Source organism: Gobio gobio (genome assembly GCF_949357685.1).
Source record: "Gobio gobio genome assembly, chromosome: 8".
Taxonomy (NCBI): Eukaryota; Metazoa; Chordata; class Actinopteri; order Cypriniformes; family Gobionidae; genus Gobio; species Gobio gobio.
Window position 1 is genome coordinate 39,108,077 of NC_137114.1, and position 14,957 is coordinate 39,123,033.

At 36.2% G+C, this 14,957-nt stretch overlaps 1 protein-coding gene across 1 annotated transcript in view; it reads left to right on the top strand.

Moving 5' to 3' along the window:
- The window catches only part of nectin3a (nectin cell adhesion molecule 3a), a 47,080-nt gene extending 33,355 nt beyond the window's left edge, over window positions 1-13,725 (top strand). The window contains exons 3-6 of the mRNA XM_079822923.1: window positions 372-671; window positions 4,394-4,511; window positions 7,940-8,091; window positions 12,935-13,725. Of these exons, the coding sequence (XP_079679049.1) occupies window positions 372-671; window positions 4,394-4,511; window positions 7,940-8,091; window positions 12,935-13,572 (1,208 nt within the window). The 3' untranslated portion in view covers window positions 13,573-13,725. The remainder of the gene's footprint in view (window positions 1-371; window positions 672-4,393; window positions 4,512-7,939; window positions 8,092-12,934) is intronic.
- Window positions 13,726-14,957: the final 1,232 nt, after the last annotated feature.

Genomic DNA, 14,957 nt, shown 5'->3' on the forward strand with positions numbered 1-14,957 from the left:
TTGATATACACCTTTGGCCATGGAAGTGATTGGAAAGCCTGAATTCAATGATTTGGAGGGGTGTCCCAATACTTCGGGCAATATAGTGTATTTTAAAATTGTATTCATTTCTGTGATGACAAAGCTGAATTTCCAGCATCATTACTGCAGTCTTTCTTTTTATTATAAATGTGGAAATCAGTTGTGATGCTTACAATTTGTATGGAAACCTTTAAAAGAACGGCATTTTAAATAAACATTTTTGTAGCATTATAAAGGTCTTCACTGTCACTTTTAATTAATTTAATTAGACTTTGCTAAACAAAAGTACTATTCTTTTTATGTGTTTATCGTTAAGTTTTGTTTCATCTCTTCCTTATTTTTCCCTTTAGTGGAACCAAAGGTCTATGTGTCTCCTGGCTCCTTGTCTCTGCTGGCTGGAGATGGTGAAACACTGGTGGCGACATGCACAGCTGAAAGGGGTCGCCCAGCGGCAGAGGTGTTCTGGGAATCCGACCTGCCGGGTCAGACATCAGTCGTCTCGCAGGCGGAGCCGGAAGGCACTACCACCACTTTAGTACACTACCTCTTGGCCCCCACCCGGGATGCATTTGGCCGGTCCCTCAGCTGCGTTGTTCGTCACCCAGCCCTATCCAAAGATTTCCGCATTCCCTACCGGCTCAATGTGTTTTGTGAGTTTAACGTTCTCACTGTAGAATAACTTTACTCTTGTTTTGTATTTCAAGAGTTCTATGGGTTTTCTATATGTTACAAATGAGCATTGATAGCTCACTTTTGCCACTCTCAATAGGAGTTATTTTAAAGCCGTAATCCTCGATGTGCTTTCTTTTGGCTGGTGTCTGTTTGAACGGCGTGCAGCTTAATGGAGGTGCTTTATGAAATATTGATCTGAGCACAGCAAGGGCAGCAACAGGAGCGGAAATACAAGTGGGAGAGTTCATACTGACAGAGGGAGGCTTTAGTACTCAATAAATCACAAATTGCCTTCCAAAGTGTTTAAAAGTGAAAAAACTACTTTTGAGCTTTACCACCTCATACATGTATTAATACTAATGGTTTAATCATAGACAGAGCTGACCTTGCAAATTTTCGATTTCCAGTAACAATATCTAATATATCCTTAAAACACAATATATTTACTTGAAGCTAGTAAGTCTCGTTTAAACATAAATCTTACACAAATTTAGTGATATCTATGCTTAAAATAAGAGCGAAACAATTTGATATTGAGGCAAGGAAACTACATTTAAAGCAAGATCTATTTTCTTATATATAAGTCTTAACATCTTATGCAATTATTCTTCTCAAGCAAATTTGTTTTACATTTAAAAAATGTTTCTATATTTTACTGAAAAAGATGAAAATGTCTGATTTAGAATTTATTTTTTCCAATGTAGTTTTTAAATGGGCAACTGTGGTTTACATTGTTCAATAAGTAGAACACTTCCCGTTTTGATAAGAATTTGATCATGTTGTTGTTATATAGACTGCTGGGGTTGAATCTCAAGGCTGTTTCACTCCTGAATCTTCTCTCAATATTACATGTCAGTTTATTTTCTCAGCCACAGCTAAGCCAGTATCCTGAGGTTTTTTGTAATTGAGTTAGCCAATCATGTCTCCCCTTGCTGTTTCTGGGACTCAAGTCCAAAGCGTGAGAATGGTGTTATGCTCAATTTTAGTGTCTCATTAAAATAAATGATAGTTTCATTACTTGAAAATAAAACATTCTACAGAAAACAAAGTTTATTGTTCATTTTAACATTTAATATTTTAGGAATGACCAACTAGGGGTTTCCTGTATAGTTTACAGAATCCTTAAAGAGTTAGTTCACCCAAAAAAAAAATTGTCATTTACTCACCCTCATGTCGTTTCAAACCTGTAAGACTTTCGTTCATCTTTGAAATACAAATGAAGATATAATAAAATCTGAGAGATTTCGGTCCCTCCATTGACAGTCCACACCACTACCACTTTGACGTTTCATAAAGTTCATAAAGAGATAAACGTAATTCTTGCTTGACGTGTGAGAACCAATGAGGTTAGTTCTCGAGTGTTATGCAGTATAGCTGAGCTTATGTTTATGTTCGCTGATCTTAAAACGACAACTTAACCCTTAATCGTCCCTTGGGGTCCAGCTGACCCCACTGGACTTTTCCTCCATTTTTTAAAAGTGTTCCCTTCATCTCAGGGCCATGAGACTCTGTGACCTTTCCTAAATAATCTATCTAAACATGCACAAAAAATCTGGGCTTGATTTGGTTGTTCTAAAGGTGTGTAAAAAAAAAATTACTGTTTAAGTCCCTCGGGGTCAGATTGACCCCACATTGAAAATGAATGGGAAAGTGTAAAAAATAAACAAAAAATCACTTTTTTTGTCAAATTTTTTTTACTAAATCCAGTATAAATCTGGAAATTTCCACATTTATATCAAGGTCTGGTCCTAGAGCATAAACACAAAGTAGAACGAACTTTCTGTCTCATACACACACACGCACACACACACACACACACACACACACACACACACACACACACACACACACACACACACACACACACACACACACACACACACACACACACACAAACACACACATGTGTGTGACTGCAACAGAGAGCATTTTTATAGAAACTGGCAAATAAAATCAACAAAACTGGCATAAATCTGAAAGATTTTCATTCATAAATGAAGTACTAATACTAGAGCACAAATGCAATATGGAGCAAGCATGTTCACTCACACGCACACACACACAAACACAGGTGTCTGGAGCATTTTCTTGGATTTTGGCAATGAATGGGAAAATGTAAAAAAATGCTTTTTTTTCACTTTGTTTGTAAAAAAAATCAACTAAATCCAGTATAAATCTGAAAATGTCTACATTTATATCAAGATCTGGTCCTAGAGCATAAACACAAAGTGGAACGAACTTTCTGTCTCATACACACACACACACACACACACACACACACACACACACAAACACACACATGTGTGTGACTGCAACAGAGAGCATTTTTATAGAAACTGGCAAATAAAATCAACAAAACCGGCATAAATCTGAAAAAATTCCATACATAAATGAAGGACAAATACTAGAGCACAAATGCAACATGGAACAATCATGAGAAAGAGAGGGAAAAGGGCAAATAAAAGAAAGATGAAAGGCAGCTTAACTTTTGCATAACTTTCCTATGGACCTCTATTGGATAATGTGGTCATTGCACTCTTTTTCTCTTTAACTATAATTCCTAAAGTTTTTCCACAAACCTACAGATGGCGGTATTCTATCCCTAACACATAGAGCAATGTCCAAAAACTATTTATATTTATTTAAGATCATCATTCAAGTGATTAATTTTTAATTAGCCAATTTATGACATAGTTACGTATTTGTGCAGTAAATAGGTAAAAAACTACCAAATACCAGCAAAAACACAGCATAAATGTATAGTTGAGAAGTAAATAAAAAAAATGATATATAGTTTTCCATGTAAAAAAATTATATTTCCTTATGCAATCGCTCTGTAAAAGTTTGGGGTCTATCTGACCCCAAGGGACTCAAACGTAAACCCTACTTGAGGGGCGATTAAGGATTAAAACGACTGCGCCATTGACCAAGAAAAACCGAGTCTAAAGTCAATGCCGCAGTATTTTTTATTTAAAGGGCGCGTTAGTAATATGCGCCTATAGGCGGGTGCACAACATGCGTACACTCTGCTTATTACGCACACAGGGACGCAGCAGGGATGCAATCGTGGCAATACACACATGTATTTAAACTGACTCGTCAGGTTGAGGGTGTCTATATTCCGCCATGTAAATAGGCTAGCAATCCACCATGGTGCAAGCGCACCTGGCTTTTAAAGGGAATAGGAGATGAGACTCTGATTGGTTTATTGCACGTTACGCCCAAAACACTGTCGCTAAACTAGAAAAAGTGGATTCAGACACGCCCTAAGTGCACTTGCGCCACACGCTTCAGACCATGTGCTTAGATTGTTAAAATAGGGCCTTTTCTTTTCAGAAAATTTGGACGAAACCCTAAAGTAGTAGTTGTGTGAAAATCTCTAAGACTTAATTTCAAATATCTTTATTTGTGTTTTCGAAGATGAACGAAAGTCTTAGGAGTTTGAAGTGATTGATTACTTATTTTTGTTTGTTTAATTTTTTGGGTGAACTAACCATTTAAAAAAATGACATGTATTGTACCTGATGAATTGAATCTAAATCAATGTGTGTCAAAACCCAGCCCTAAAACATATCCTTTTTTTGTGTTCTGTGGAAGAAAGGGATTTAAATTTTGCTAAGCACTATATATTTTTATAGCAAGGTGATGTTCATTATCTGCCTTTTAATTTCATGCAACAATGATTTAAATTATGTTACAGTTGCTCCAGATGTTATGGTGATGGGCCGGGAGAATGCATGGTACGTGGGACAAAAAAATGTACAGCTGAATTGTGGAGCCAGTGCCAACCCACCTGCTCTTTTGTACCTCTGGACCAGGTCTGTGCTCTCATCTACACTACATCATGACACCTCTAATCTTATTAGACATGTCAATTCAATGGTAAAATCTAGCTGTGGTTGTTGATGAGTATCCTGATAAGCTCACGGCACAGTTCTTTTTCGCATTTTGCTTAGGGGTAAAGAGAAGTTCAAAATACTGTTAAGTATACTGTTAGCGAACAGCCCACACTGCTGAGAGTGGCGTTTAGATGATAAAAATAGATATGTGCTAGAATAGAAATCTATAATATAATATAAATAGAAATATGTGCTACACGCTTTGTTCTGAATAACAAAATGAACACACACAAAAATGACAGCGGTGGGAAAACAGCAGTTAAGAAAGCATCCAATCACAGCAATGTGGATATGTTTACACAAGTGCTGCAATTCAGCGCTCCAGTCAAGGCATGTTTATTTATATAGCACTTTATACAATAGATTACTTTAAAGCAAAATGCTTTAACCCTCTCGAGTCGGCGGTCACGCCGGCGCGATCGGCTCTCTTTTTTTATCAGTGCCAAAGAGACTCAAATAACTCTGTCGGTTTTTTTATCATTCAGGCAAGTGTTATACATCATTATAATCTGTTAAGTTTTTTTTTTGTGTACAGTCACAATAAAAACAAAATGTTTTGCTTTTTGCAAAATAAAGAAAACAAACATGATGCGCGATCTGCAGCCTCTCTGTCAAAGACGTTCATTCAGATAGTCTTCAGAAAAGGAACTCTAGCTTAGTGAAGACTTGTCTCACAAACATGAGACATATGTCTAAAGAAACGTTGAAATGTCAGGTTTTCGAAAATCGGAAACAAATATGCTGTGTTTATGTAATCTGGTTGGAAAGTGATAGATGCCAGTCTTTCGCGAGGCACTTCATTATCCGCTAATGCGACCACGCCCACGGAGAACGCGCTCTTTCAGATTCAAATACTGACGATTCCCACATCAACGCCCACACATCAACTCATACAAACACATCAAGTGAAGCGCTGTAACGTTACTTCAGCTACATCGTTTTGAGATGCTTTGAGCAGTAACCCTGGATTTATTCTCCTCATGAAAAGCTGTTCATTTCTACATTTACATTTAGTCATTTAGCAGACGCTTTTATCCAAAGCGACTTACAAATGAGTGCAATAGAAACAACTAGGACAGTCAAGGGCAACAATATGCAAGTGCTGTAACAAGTCTCAATTAATCTAGAACAGAACACGTAAGACTTTTATTTTTATTTTTATATATATTATTAAATAGACAAACAGAAAATGAATAGAGTGATAAGTGCTATTCTTGATTGGTCAGGTGCTGCTGGAAAAGATGTGTTTCTGATAAATGCACGCGTCCCGACCCCCGGAAGGGGCTCGTTTGCATGTATTAGCTCTGGAATTGCCACAGTTATCCAAGTAGCGGTTGGAGCGATCAAAGGAACCATAACTGATTTAAAGAGCCATTCGCAGTTTCACTGTACCGACCGTGTGCACTTAGACCTGCATGGCTTAATCTTTGAGACAAGCAAAGAGCAAAGATTTCTAAGAGCAAACGATTCAGTGCTGATTGTAAGGTAGGCTTTATTCTGTTAGCATCTGTGAATATTAAACGCCCAAAGACCGTTTAAATATGAATCCTGCTGCATGTCATACACGCAAGACTGTTTAGACAAGATTTATTTGGCCTGTTTTGGAGAGATTATAATGTGTTTATTGTAAAAGAGCCTAGTGTCACATCAATAAAGCTTGTATTCACAAATGTCTGCTCAGATGCTATAAATATAGTACCAGTCAAACGTATTTTGCTTCATATTGATGTTTAAATATTATAGCCTAATGTTATTTTTTTAATTTAATATCAAAGTTTGTTTTATCGAGTTAATATTGAGTTTTGTTTTGTAGAAAGTGAATTGCTTTCTTTAAAGTGAATTTCGTTTTGTATAAATTGTATCTTAATTTTAATTATTTATTATAATTTTTTTTTGCATGAGACTACTTTCAAAAACATAAAAAATAGTACAACAAATTTATAAAAAAATGCTCTTCTTAGTCATTTTTGTCTTGTTTCTAGTCTAAGTATTTAAACATTCTTAAATCAAGATGCATTTACTAGATAAGTACAATTTTCATCTAAATAAGAAGAGGGTTTTTTTTCAGTGTAGTCAAATCTTTTGATCATTTAAAATATAATAGGCCTTTGTTGACTACATTCTAAATAAATGATTCTGGAGTTTTGTTTTGTAGAAAGTGATTTTTTTTTGTTTTGTAGAAAGTTAATTGCTTTCGTTACAGTGAATTTCGTTTTGTATAAATTGTATCTTAATTTTAATTTTAATTATTTATTATTCAATTTTTTTTGCATCTAAATGTTTGTTTAGACTACTTTCAAAAACAAAACAAAAATGCTCTTAGTAATTTTTGTCTTGTTTCTAGTCTAAATATTTAAACATTCTTTAATCAAGATGCATTTACTAGATAAGTACAATAGAATAATATATAATATTCAGGTATGTCCTGTTGCTCTCAGTCACACACCGGAATTAAGCTCATTTATTATGCAGGTCATTATGCGGGCTATTATGTTCTTTTGTGCTCTCAGGTGATCTCCATCATTATTCATTAGATATCATGCCTCCTCGCATACGGGCTTTGTGAAGAAAAACTCTTACAATTTTAAATCAGTGTATTGTTTTATGTGAATGAGTGTGCTCAATGATTCTCACATCAGTTTAAAGCAAAAAGCAAAGGCAAATACACACATGAGTCAAAAGTCTTGTGGACACATATCTATTGTGTGTTTTGAGGCCTTCATTTTAAAACAATTTTTTTTGTTTTCTCAAAAACCATGCATAAACATTTTTCTCTCAAAAATACAAGCATGTACATACATGTTGCTCACATATTATGGTAGCCCAGTTTGTGCTGAATACAGTGTAATTACACTTTTGCCATTAATGTGTTTATAAGCAACTGAAAAAAAACACAAATGTCAGAGCTTGTCAAAATTTCTAAAGGACCCCAAAACAGCTCCAACTCCTAGGGGTTAAAAAAAGTGTCAGTGTCAACAACTCCAATTTCAACTATAAAGCAGCTCTCCAGTGCGCTCATGTTTTTACTCGCGCCTGACCTTGACAGACTGAACGGAAGAAATGAGCCAGAGAAGATTTCCATGTCAAAGGAGGTGGAGCCTCAGTGCCACACCTACCTATTATGAAATCACCACAGATACACACAGGTAGTTCGAAGATGTTTACTAGCACACTTTTCCAAAAAAGTATGCTTTGGCAAACTGTTGGCGAACTTCATTTTGGCCTGATTTTGTTTTTTGCTGAAAGTATATTGGGGCCTTCAAAAGGTCGTTTCAGGGTGTCTTCCTGCTGCAAAACTTGATGTCAACAAGCTCTAAACTGATAATCTGTCTTTTGTCACTCCCCAGGCTGGACGCACCAATGCCTGCAGGTGTGGACACATCTAATGGCAGCCTTCTGTTTACTCGTCCTTTAAAGTTGAGCGACTCTGGACAATACAGGTGTGAAGTCCAGAATGATGTTGGGCAGAGCTTTCAGGATGTACCCTTCTTGGTACTAGGTGAGAAGTTTCTCGTAACCTTTCAGGTCCACACATACAAGTGATGATGTTTAGTCCATGAGGGGCTGAAGTTTGAATAAGGATCACTGGGTGATAAATTATGTCCTGACACTTGCTCTTCCCTCTTGAAATACACACCATTCATACTTACCCACACAGTTATTTACTCAAGTGAGGCATTGAGGCATAAACAAGATACCAAGTTGCTGACTCGGTGGAGCTGGATAAAAATGACATGGTTGACAAACACTGTTTTTTGTGCACCACACACATAGATCTCCATAGTGCAGTTGACTCAACTGATAGAGTGTTCTATTAAAATGTAAAGTTAACACACAAATATAATTGGTATAATAAATGTTTGATTCCATTGAATAATATTGTGCTGTAGAAATGAGTTCTAAAACCCCAAGATAAGCATTTCCAGTTCCATTGTTTAAAAAGTCAATGTTTTTTTTATGGGTTTTTAATGCCTGAAATAAAGTATGTGGTTAACACAAGCTCAACATATTTTTATGTTTTATTCTAGGACATAATTATTGCATCAGTATTACTGATGTATTTTATTTTATGTTGTGTTTTTAAAAGTCTGCTAAAGTCTGCTTAGCGGCTAAATGGGACTACAGAGGTTGTCGGGATTCTTGTGATCCTGCAAACTATTCTAACCAAAAACTTTTATTTCTGGCAAATTTATTTAGGCTTAAAGGGGTCTGCATCGTTTTATAATTTTTTCCTGGGGTGCACTTATAAAGTTAATATGATTTTTACATCAAAAATGGTCATAATTTCGAAATAAACAGCATTTTTCCTTTAGCTTTCTGATTTGAACGCTCTATTTTAAGGGGCGTGTCTGCTGTGAGACTTCAGTGTAAACGTCCACTGCTGTGATTGGCTAGCATCTTTGCATATGAAATATCTAAGAACTCTTTCGAAAACTTTTAGCATGTTTTTACTATTACAGCTCTCAAGGTTAACTAATCGTGAAAAGTTGATTGTAGCATTGTATTTAGTTCGGGGCATGAAAGGTTGCAGTGTTCCCTTCATTGCAGTGATTTCTGCACACTAACGAATGCTTCAAACAATGTGAAGTTGACCGTTTAGTCACTGGTTTGATTTACTGGCACACAGACAAAGAACTGACTGTACATGAATCATTACATATCAGAAATCACTGGTCACAGATCTGGCATTAGAATTAACACAGTTACTTGCATGTTGTGGCATTACTGTCGAAGTCCATACCGTAAAAGTCTGTTTGCAAAGCCTGCTTTGAAATTGCGACTGATTTACCAAAGAATCCACAGTGAAATGTACCGCATACAAATGAATAATAATCAACTGAGACATTCACATTGTTGAGAATAAATAACCACATTCCTAGCATTAGGATCCTTTGTGAGGTAATGTTATTTTTAGTCCATTGATTCTGTACTATTGCTCTTCTCTCTTCGTCATCTCACTCACATGCCAGTGGGCGGGGCCAAAGTTGCAGCGATTAAGTATGCTCTCCACAATGGGCACATTCCACAATGAGTCGTTCTCTGGGTTTGGTTACAATAAAAGCTGTTTTCAAGGAAGTTTTCCGTTCTGAAACTTACAGGATATTCTCATAGTGTCTTATATGTCAGAAGCTCAAGGAAATTCTCAGTTCATGACCCCTTTAAAAAAATTGGGATAATTTGTGAAAATTATTGTGATGAACAAAACATGTAAGAATCATAAACTTTCAAACTTAAATGTTTGTCACAACTTACTTTCTGCAATAATCTAAAAGCTAATGGAAAGATCCTATTGAGTTTTTGTAGAGGGAACCAGGGTGATGACTTCCAAATTTCCAGGTTGGCCTATAAAAGTATGTAATTCCTGCAGCACTCTATTTATTTATAGTGTTTGATTTATTTATTTGACTTTAGTTTTTTCGCTAAACTGCATCCTGGTAATTTCTGGAACAGCTTTTCTGTGTTTGTTGCTTCATTGTGTGTATTCATTGAGTCTGTATTTCCTGTTACTGAATAGGTGAATTCCTGAATCTCTTGTTGAAAATACCATTTTAAAAAAAGGAAGAAAGAAAGAAAAAAGCTGGCAGAATGTGCCAGAAGGGTCTACATTTGGCCTGTGAGGTTTCGGCAATGACGTAAATAAAGTTGGATCAAACTCGCAGCAGTTTTAATTCAATCAGATATATGCCACTGTGCTTTTTACCACATATTTGGCTCTTCCTCAGGCAGCAAAACATGAGGAAACTTTATCATGTAGCTCAGGCCCTGGAGGGCCACTGTCCTGCAGAGTTTAGCTCCAACCCTAATAAAAACTCACCTGCCTGTAGCTTTCTAGTAATCCTGAAGCCCTTGATTAGCTGGTTCGGGTGTATTTGAATAGGTGTTGGAGCTAAAATCTCCAGGACCGAAGTTGCCCATCTATAATGGAGCTCTTGTGGTCAAATCATAATCCAAATATTGTGGCAGGTTTTGGACTTCAGTGGTGCACAAACATGGATGTAGGAAGGACCGAGAAAAACCAAATGATATAGTGAAAATCAGAAACTGGGCTTAGAGTGACTCTCTTAAAATGAATGTTGTCCCTAGTTGACGTACAGGAAATGGATACACCAAATAGTCCACAGTCATACCAGCCAAAAGAGCTTCTCCCTTTTTAATGTCCCCAGAAAATCTTGATGTACTAGTCTGTAAATCTTGTTCGTTCTCACAGTACTCTCACAGGCCTACAAATTCAAATGATTGTGCCCTTTTGTGCCTGAACCTGCCGTTACATCAGCAGGAAATTTAGTTTGTCCTCTTTGTGACTGCAATTTCTGTCCTTGAAAGATAACCTTTAAAGGGGTGATGAATTGAGAAATCAACTTTCCCTCGAGCCTTTGATACATAAATGTTCATTGTGATATAAGAATATCCTGTAAGTTTCGGAGCTGAAAACTTCATTGTTAGTCAAAGAAAAGCTTGTATTGACACCAGGCCCAGAAAATGCTCGATCTCAGAATATGTCGACCCTTGATGTCATCGTTTTCTGAAACGCCGCCTCAACAGATAAATATGTACGCCTGATTCTGAAGCCCCGCCCACCGACTTGTGGAGCTAAACGGATCGCACTACAGAGCAATAAACATGCCGAAGATGGCAAGATATTGCGCTGTGCCTGGTTGTGGAATAACACAGTCACTGCATACGCTTCCTTCGGATTCTAATATTAGAAATGCGTGGTTGAACTTTATGTTTAATGAATATCCAGCTTACGCGGGGAAGACATTGCGTGTTTGTTCCTTCATTTCACCACGGATTCATTTGTAAACAAGAGACTGGATTTGCAGACAGGATGAGATTACATGAATGAATGAAGCAACACACTAATCTGAGTAAAACAATTTTTTATATGTGATAGTATTGCATTGTTACAGATTAAAATACAATGTTACACTGTGTACATGTACACTAAACATAACTTACCACGCTGTCACAGGGCTCGCAAAGCCCAACGTCCCAGGACTATGTGTTTTCCAGACGGGCTACCAATACATATCATCTTAAATAGTGAAATATCATTCCTTTCTTGATGCGTGTTGTTCACTCTCTTGACTTGATATTTGAAGGAAAAATACAACGTACTTGGCACGCATGTATATCCATCGATCGGGCAGGCCAAGTAATATAAAATAACATTCATATTAATTGCGGGTGGATGAGAGATAAATCATTGTGTTTGTTTGATAAAGACATTTTGCGAGCCCTGAGGGACAAATCATTCCTGTTGCTGTTTCTCCACACGGTTTCAAAACAATGCCTCACACGTACGCATAGGGGAGCCGAAGCTTATTAAATATGCAACGCTTATCCAATCATAGCAGTGGGCGTTTACTTCCAAGTCTTCAATGCGGCACGCCCATAAAAACCGAGCATGTCTTGAGAGGCTCAAAACCTTATTCAAGGGTTTATTCATTATGATGTTTTTGAATATAAAAACCATGCAAACGTAGACCTCAGACAACAGTAAACATTTTTTAAAAAGCCAGTTCATGACATCTTTAAATCACCACCTGCCTCTAAAGCACTTTTTCCTTGGACCTAACTGAGATTTTTTTGTATCATATTGTTTGCTATTGGATATTTAATTATGCATGTATATCATTTAAAATATGTTTTAAAATAAGTTTTAGTTTACTTGTAGTTTTTAATATCGTCTTGTCAGTACTGGACAGAATTTTAAAATTGGTGTTGCGTTAAGCATAAATCAATTATAGTGATGAACTGATCAAAATTAGTTTTTTGTTTTAATTTTTTTCTATATAGGAGTCAAGGACACAGTATAAAACTATGAAGAAACTAGATACCATTAATCCAGCTGACTTACTATAAATGTAACCATAAATATGTAATGCCAACAGAACCAAAACAAGCAGAATATTTAAAAAATAAATAATAATTATTACATATATTATATATATATATATATATAAACATTAAATAATATATTATATATATTATATATATTATATATAATAATATATATATATATATTTTGTATGTTATTTTGTATATAACATACAAAAAAAAGTGTATATATATATATATATATATTATACATATATATTATACATATACTTTTTTTTTTTTTTTTCTCTATATAATATGATTCCTAATTCTCTGGCTCCACAAATTTCCTCCATTTTCTCCGTAAATAAAATGAATTCTAGATGTTTTATAGTAATTTTTCCCCACAGCCACAGTTTTAGTTGTACACATTTAACAGCAGCCTGTCAGTCAAAAACTTGCCTCTAATGATCTATTTCTTTGTCTGTATTTTAATGTTCGCCCATATTTCGCCCTCTCAGAGCCGCCAACGACCACTGCAGCCCCCACCACCACCACCACCAAGTCCATCCTGCCTGGCACCAGCTTAACCATCACAGCTCCTATCAATCAGCGTGCCCACTTCACCTCCCCGACTCAGGCCTCTCCTCCGGGCAGCAGTCTGGGCACTATTGTGGGCGGTGCTGTCGGTGGGATCCTGATCCTGGTGTTGCTGATGGCACTGGCGGGAGCTTTCTACATGCGTCAACGGCGAACATTCAGAGGAGACTACTACACCAAGCAGTACATCGGCCCATCAGACATGCAGAAAGAGTCTCAACTGGATGTACTTCAGCCTCATGAGCTTCATGACGTGTACGGAGACGACTCAGGCAATGGCAGCCAGGACTTGAAGCCTAAACCGGAAGGAGACATTATCTATCCCGATTATCCCAATGACCACAAAGACATGGAGGCCTGGAGTGACAATCTCAGCCTTAAGAGAGAGGGCACGTATTACTCCGACCACCACAACCATCATAACGTGAACCCCAGTGGGCCGCCTCTACACAACGGCTCCCCTTACCTGCAGGACGAGTGCTACGACAACGGCACAGACAGCGACTACGTATCTCACGTGGATGGATCTGTGATTTCACGCAGGGAATGGTATGTTTGAAAAGGCAGGGGAACTTTCACTGGACAACAATAATTTAAAAGTCAGCGGAGAGAGTGTTATTTAACTCAGCAGAGTGAGATCAAGTGTATGTTTAAAATGTGTTTTACGTATTCTCCAAGCTCGTTTTACGAATTCATCCTCACGTTTTACGCGTATCAAACGGCTGTAATATACTGCAGATATGTTCTGGATGGTTTTGGTTTGGTGGACTGCTGTGACTTCAGGATGTAAAGGGAGAGGTTTACATGGTTTATGATCACAGGGTGGATTTACACAAAGAAAACAAGTCTGCTAAAATTAAGCTATACTGTGTGCGTAACCATTCCAGTTACCACATTGCACATAACTGTTAGCTTTAAAACCAGGTGCAGAGTATTCTTGGTTCTTTCCTTTCACTTTTTTCATTATTATTAATTATGTATGTACACGACTTCTCCGGTGTAGGAGCAAAACATCACATGAAGAGTCACATAACCTGAGTTTGAAAGTTGTGAGTCTTATGTTTGCTGCAGGGAATTTTATTTTATTTTTTTAATCAGTATTTTGGTCCAGTTTTTTTTGGGGAAAAAATATCTTTAAACTAAGATACATTTTCTTGAGAAGCAAAAGATTGCATTAATAATATAAAACTTTACATTTGGTGTTCCATATAAGAAGATTTTTATTGTTGTTGTTAATATTATTAATATTGCTTTTAGCATAAATCAATTTTTTGTAGGTTTTTTTTTAAAACAATGGAAAGCCAGTGGCGTAAGATGTACTGTATTGTGCGAATTTTACTTCTCAGCTAAATTAATGTCATATATTTAATATTTTAAAATTATATTGTAATAAATATACATATCTTTATTCTTTTTGTTATTTTTGCTTCTCAAGAAAATGCATCGTATTGTAAAGAATATTCAAAAATTAACTTTTGGTGTTCAAGTTCAAACAAGAAAAAATTGCCAATGAATAAATTCAATATGTATTGTTCTAATTTGGCTTCTTAGCTATTTGTATTACATTGTAATAAATAATATAAATATATTTAAAATAAGGCATTTTTGAGAATTGTTGTTATTATTATGATTATAGTTCTTGTTTTAAGCATAAATCAGTGTTTTAAAAAGATGCCAGTGGAATAAGAAAAATGTATTTTATTCAAGTGCAAATTTGACATCTTAGCTAAATGTAATGCTTTAAAGATGTGTAAATATTTTTACTGAAAAAAGGACAAAAATACTGATTAGCAAACTTTTTTTGCAGTGTATGCATATAAATACAGCATGTTTCACTCAACTCAACACATGCAGTTTAATTTTAACCCAGCTTGTCTATATTTTGACATGTTTCATCACACACCCCTCTTACGACAGTGTCTTTTTCATTAATGGATAAGTTAG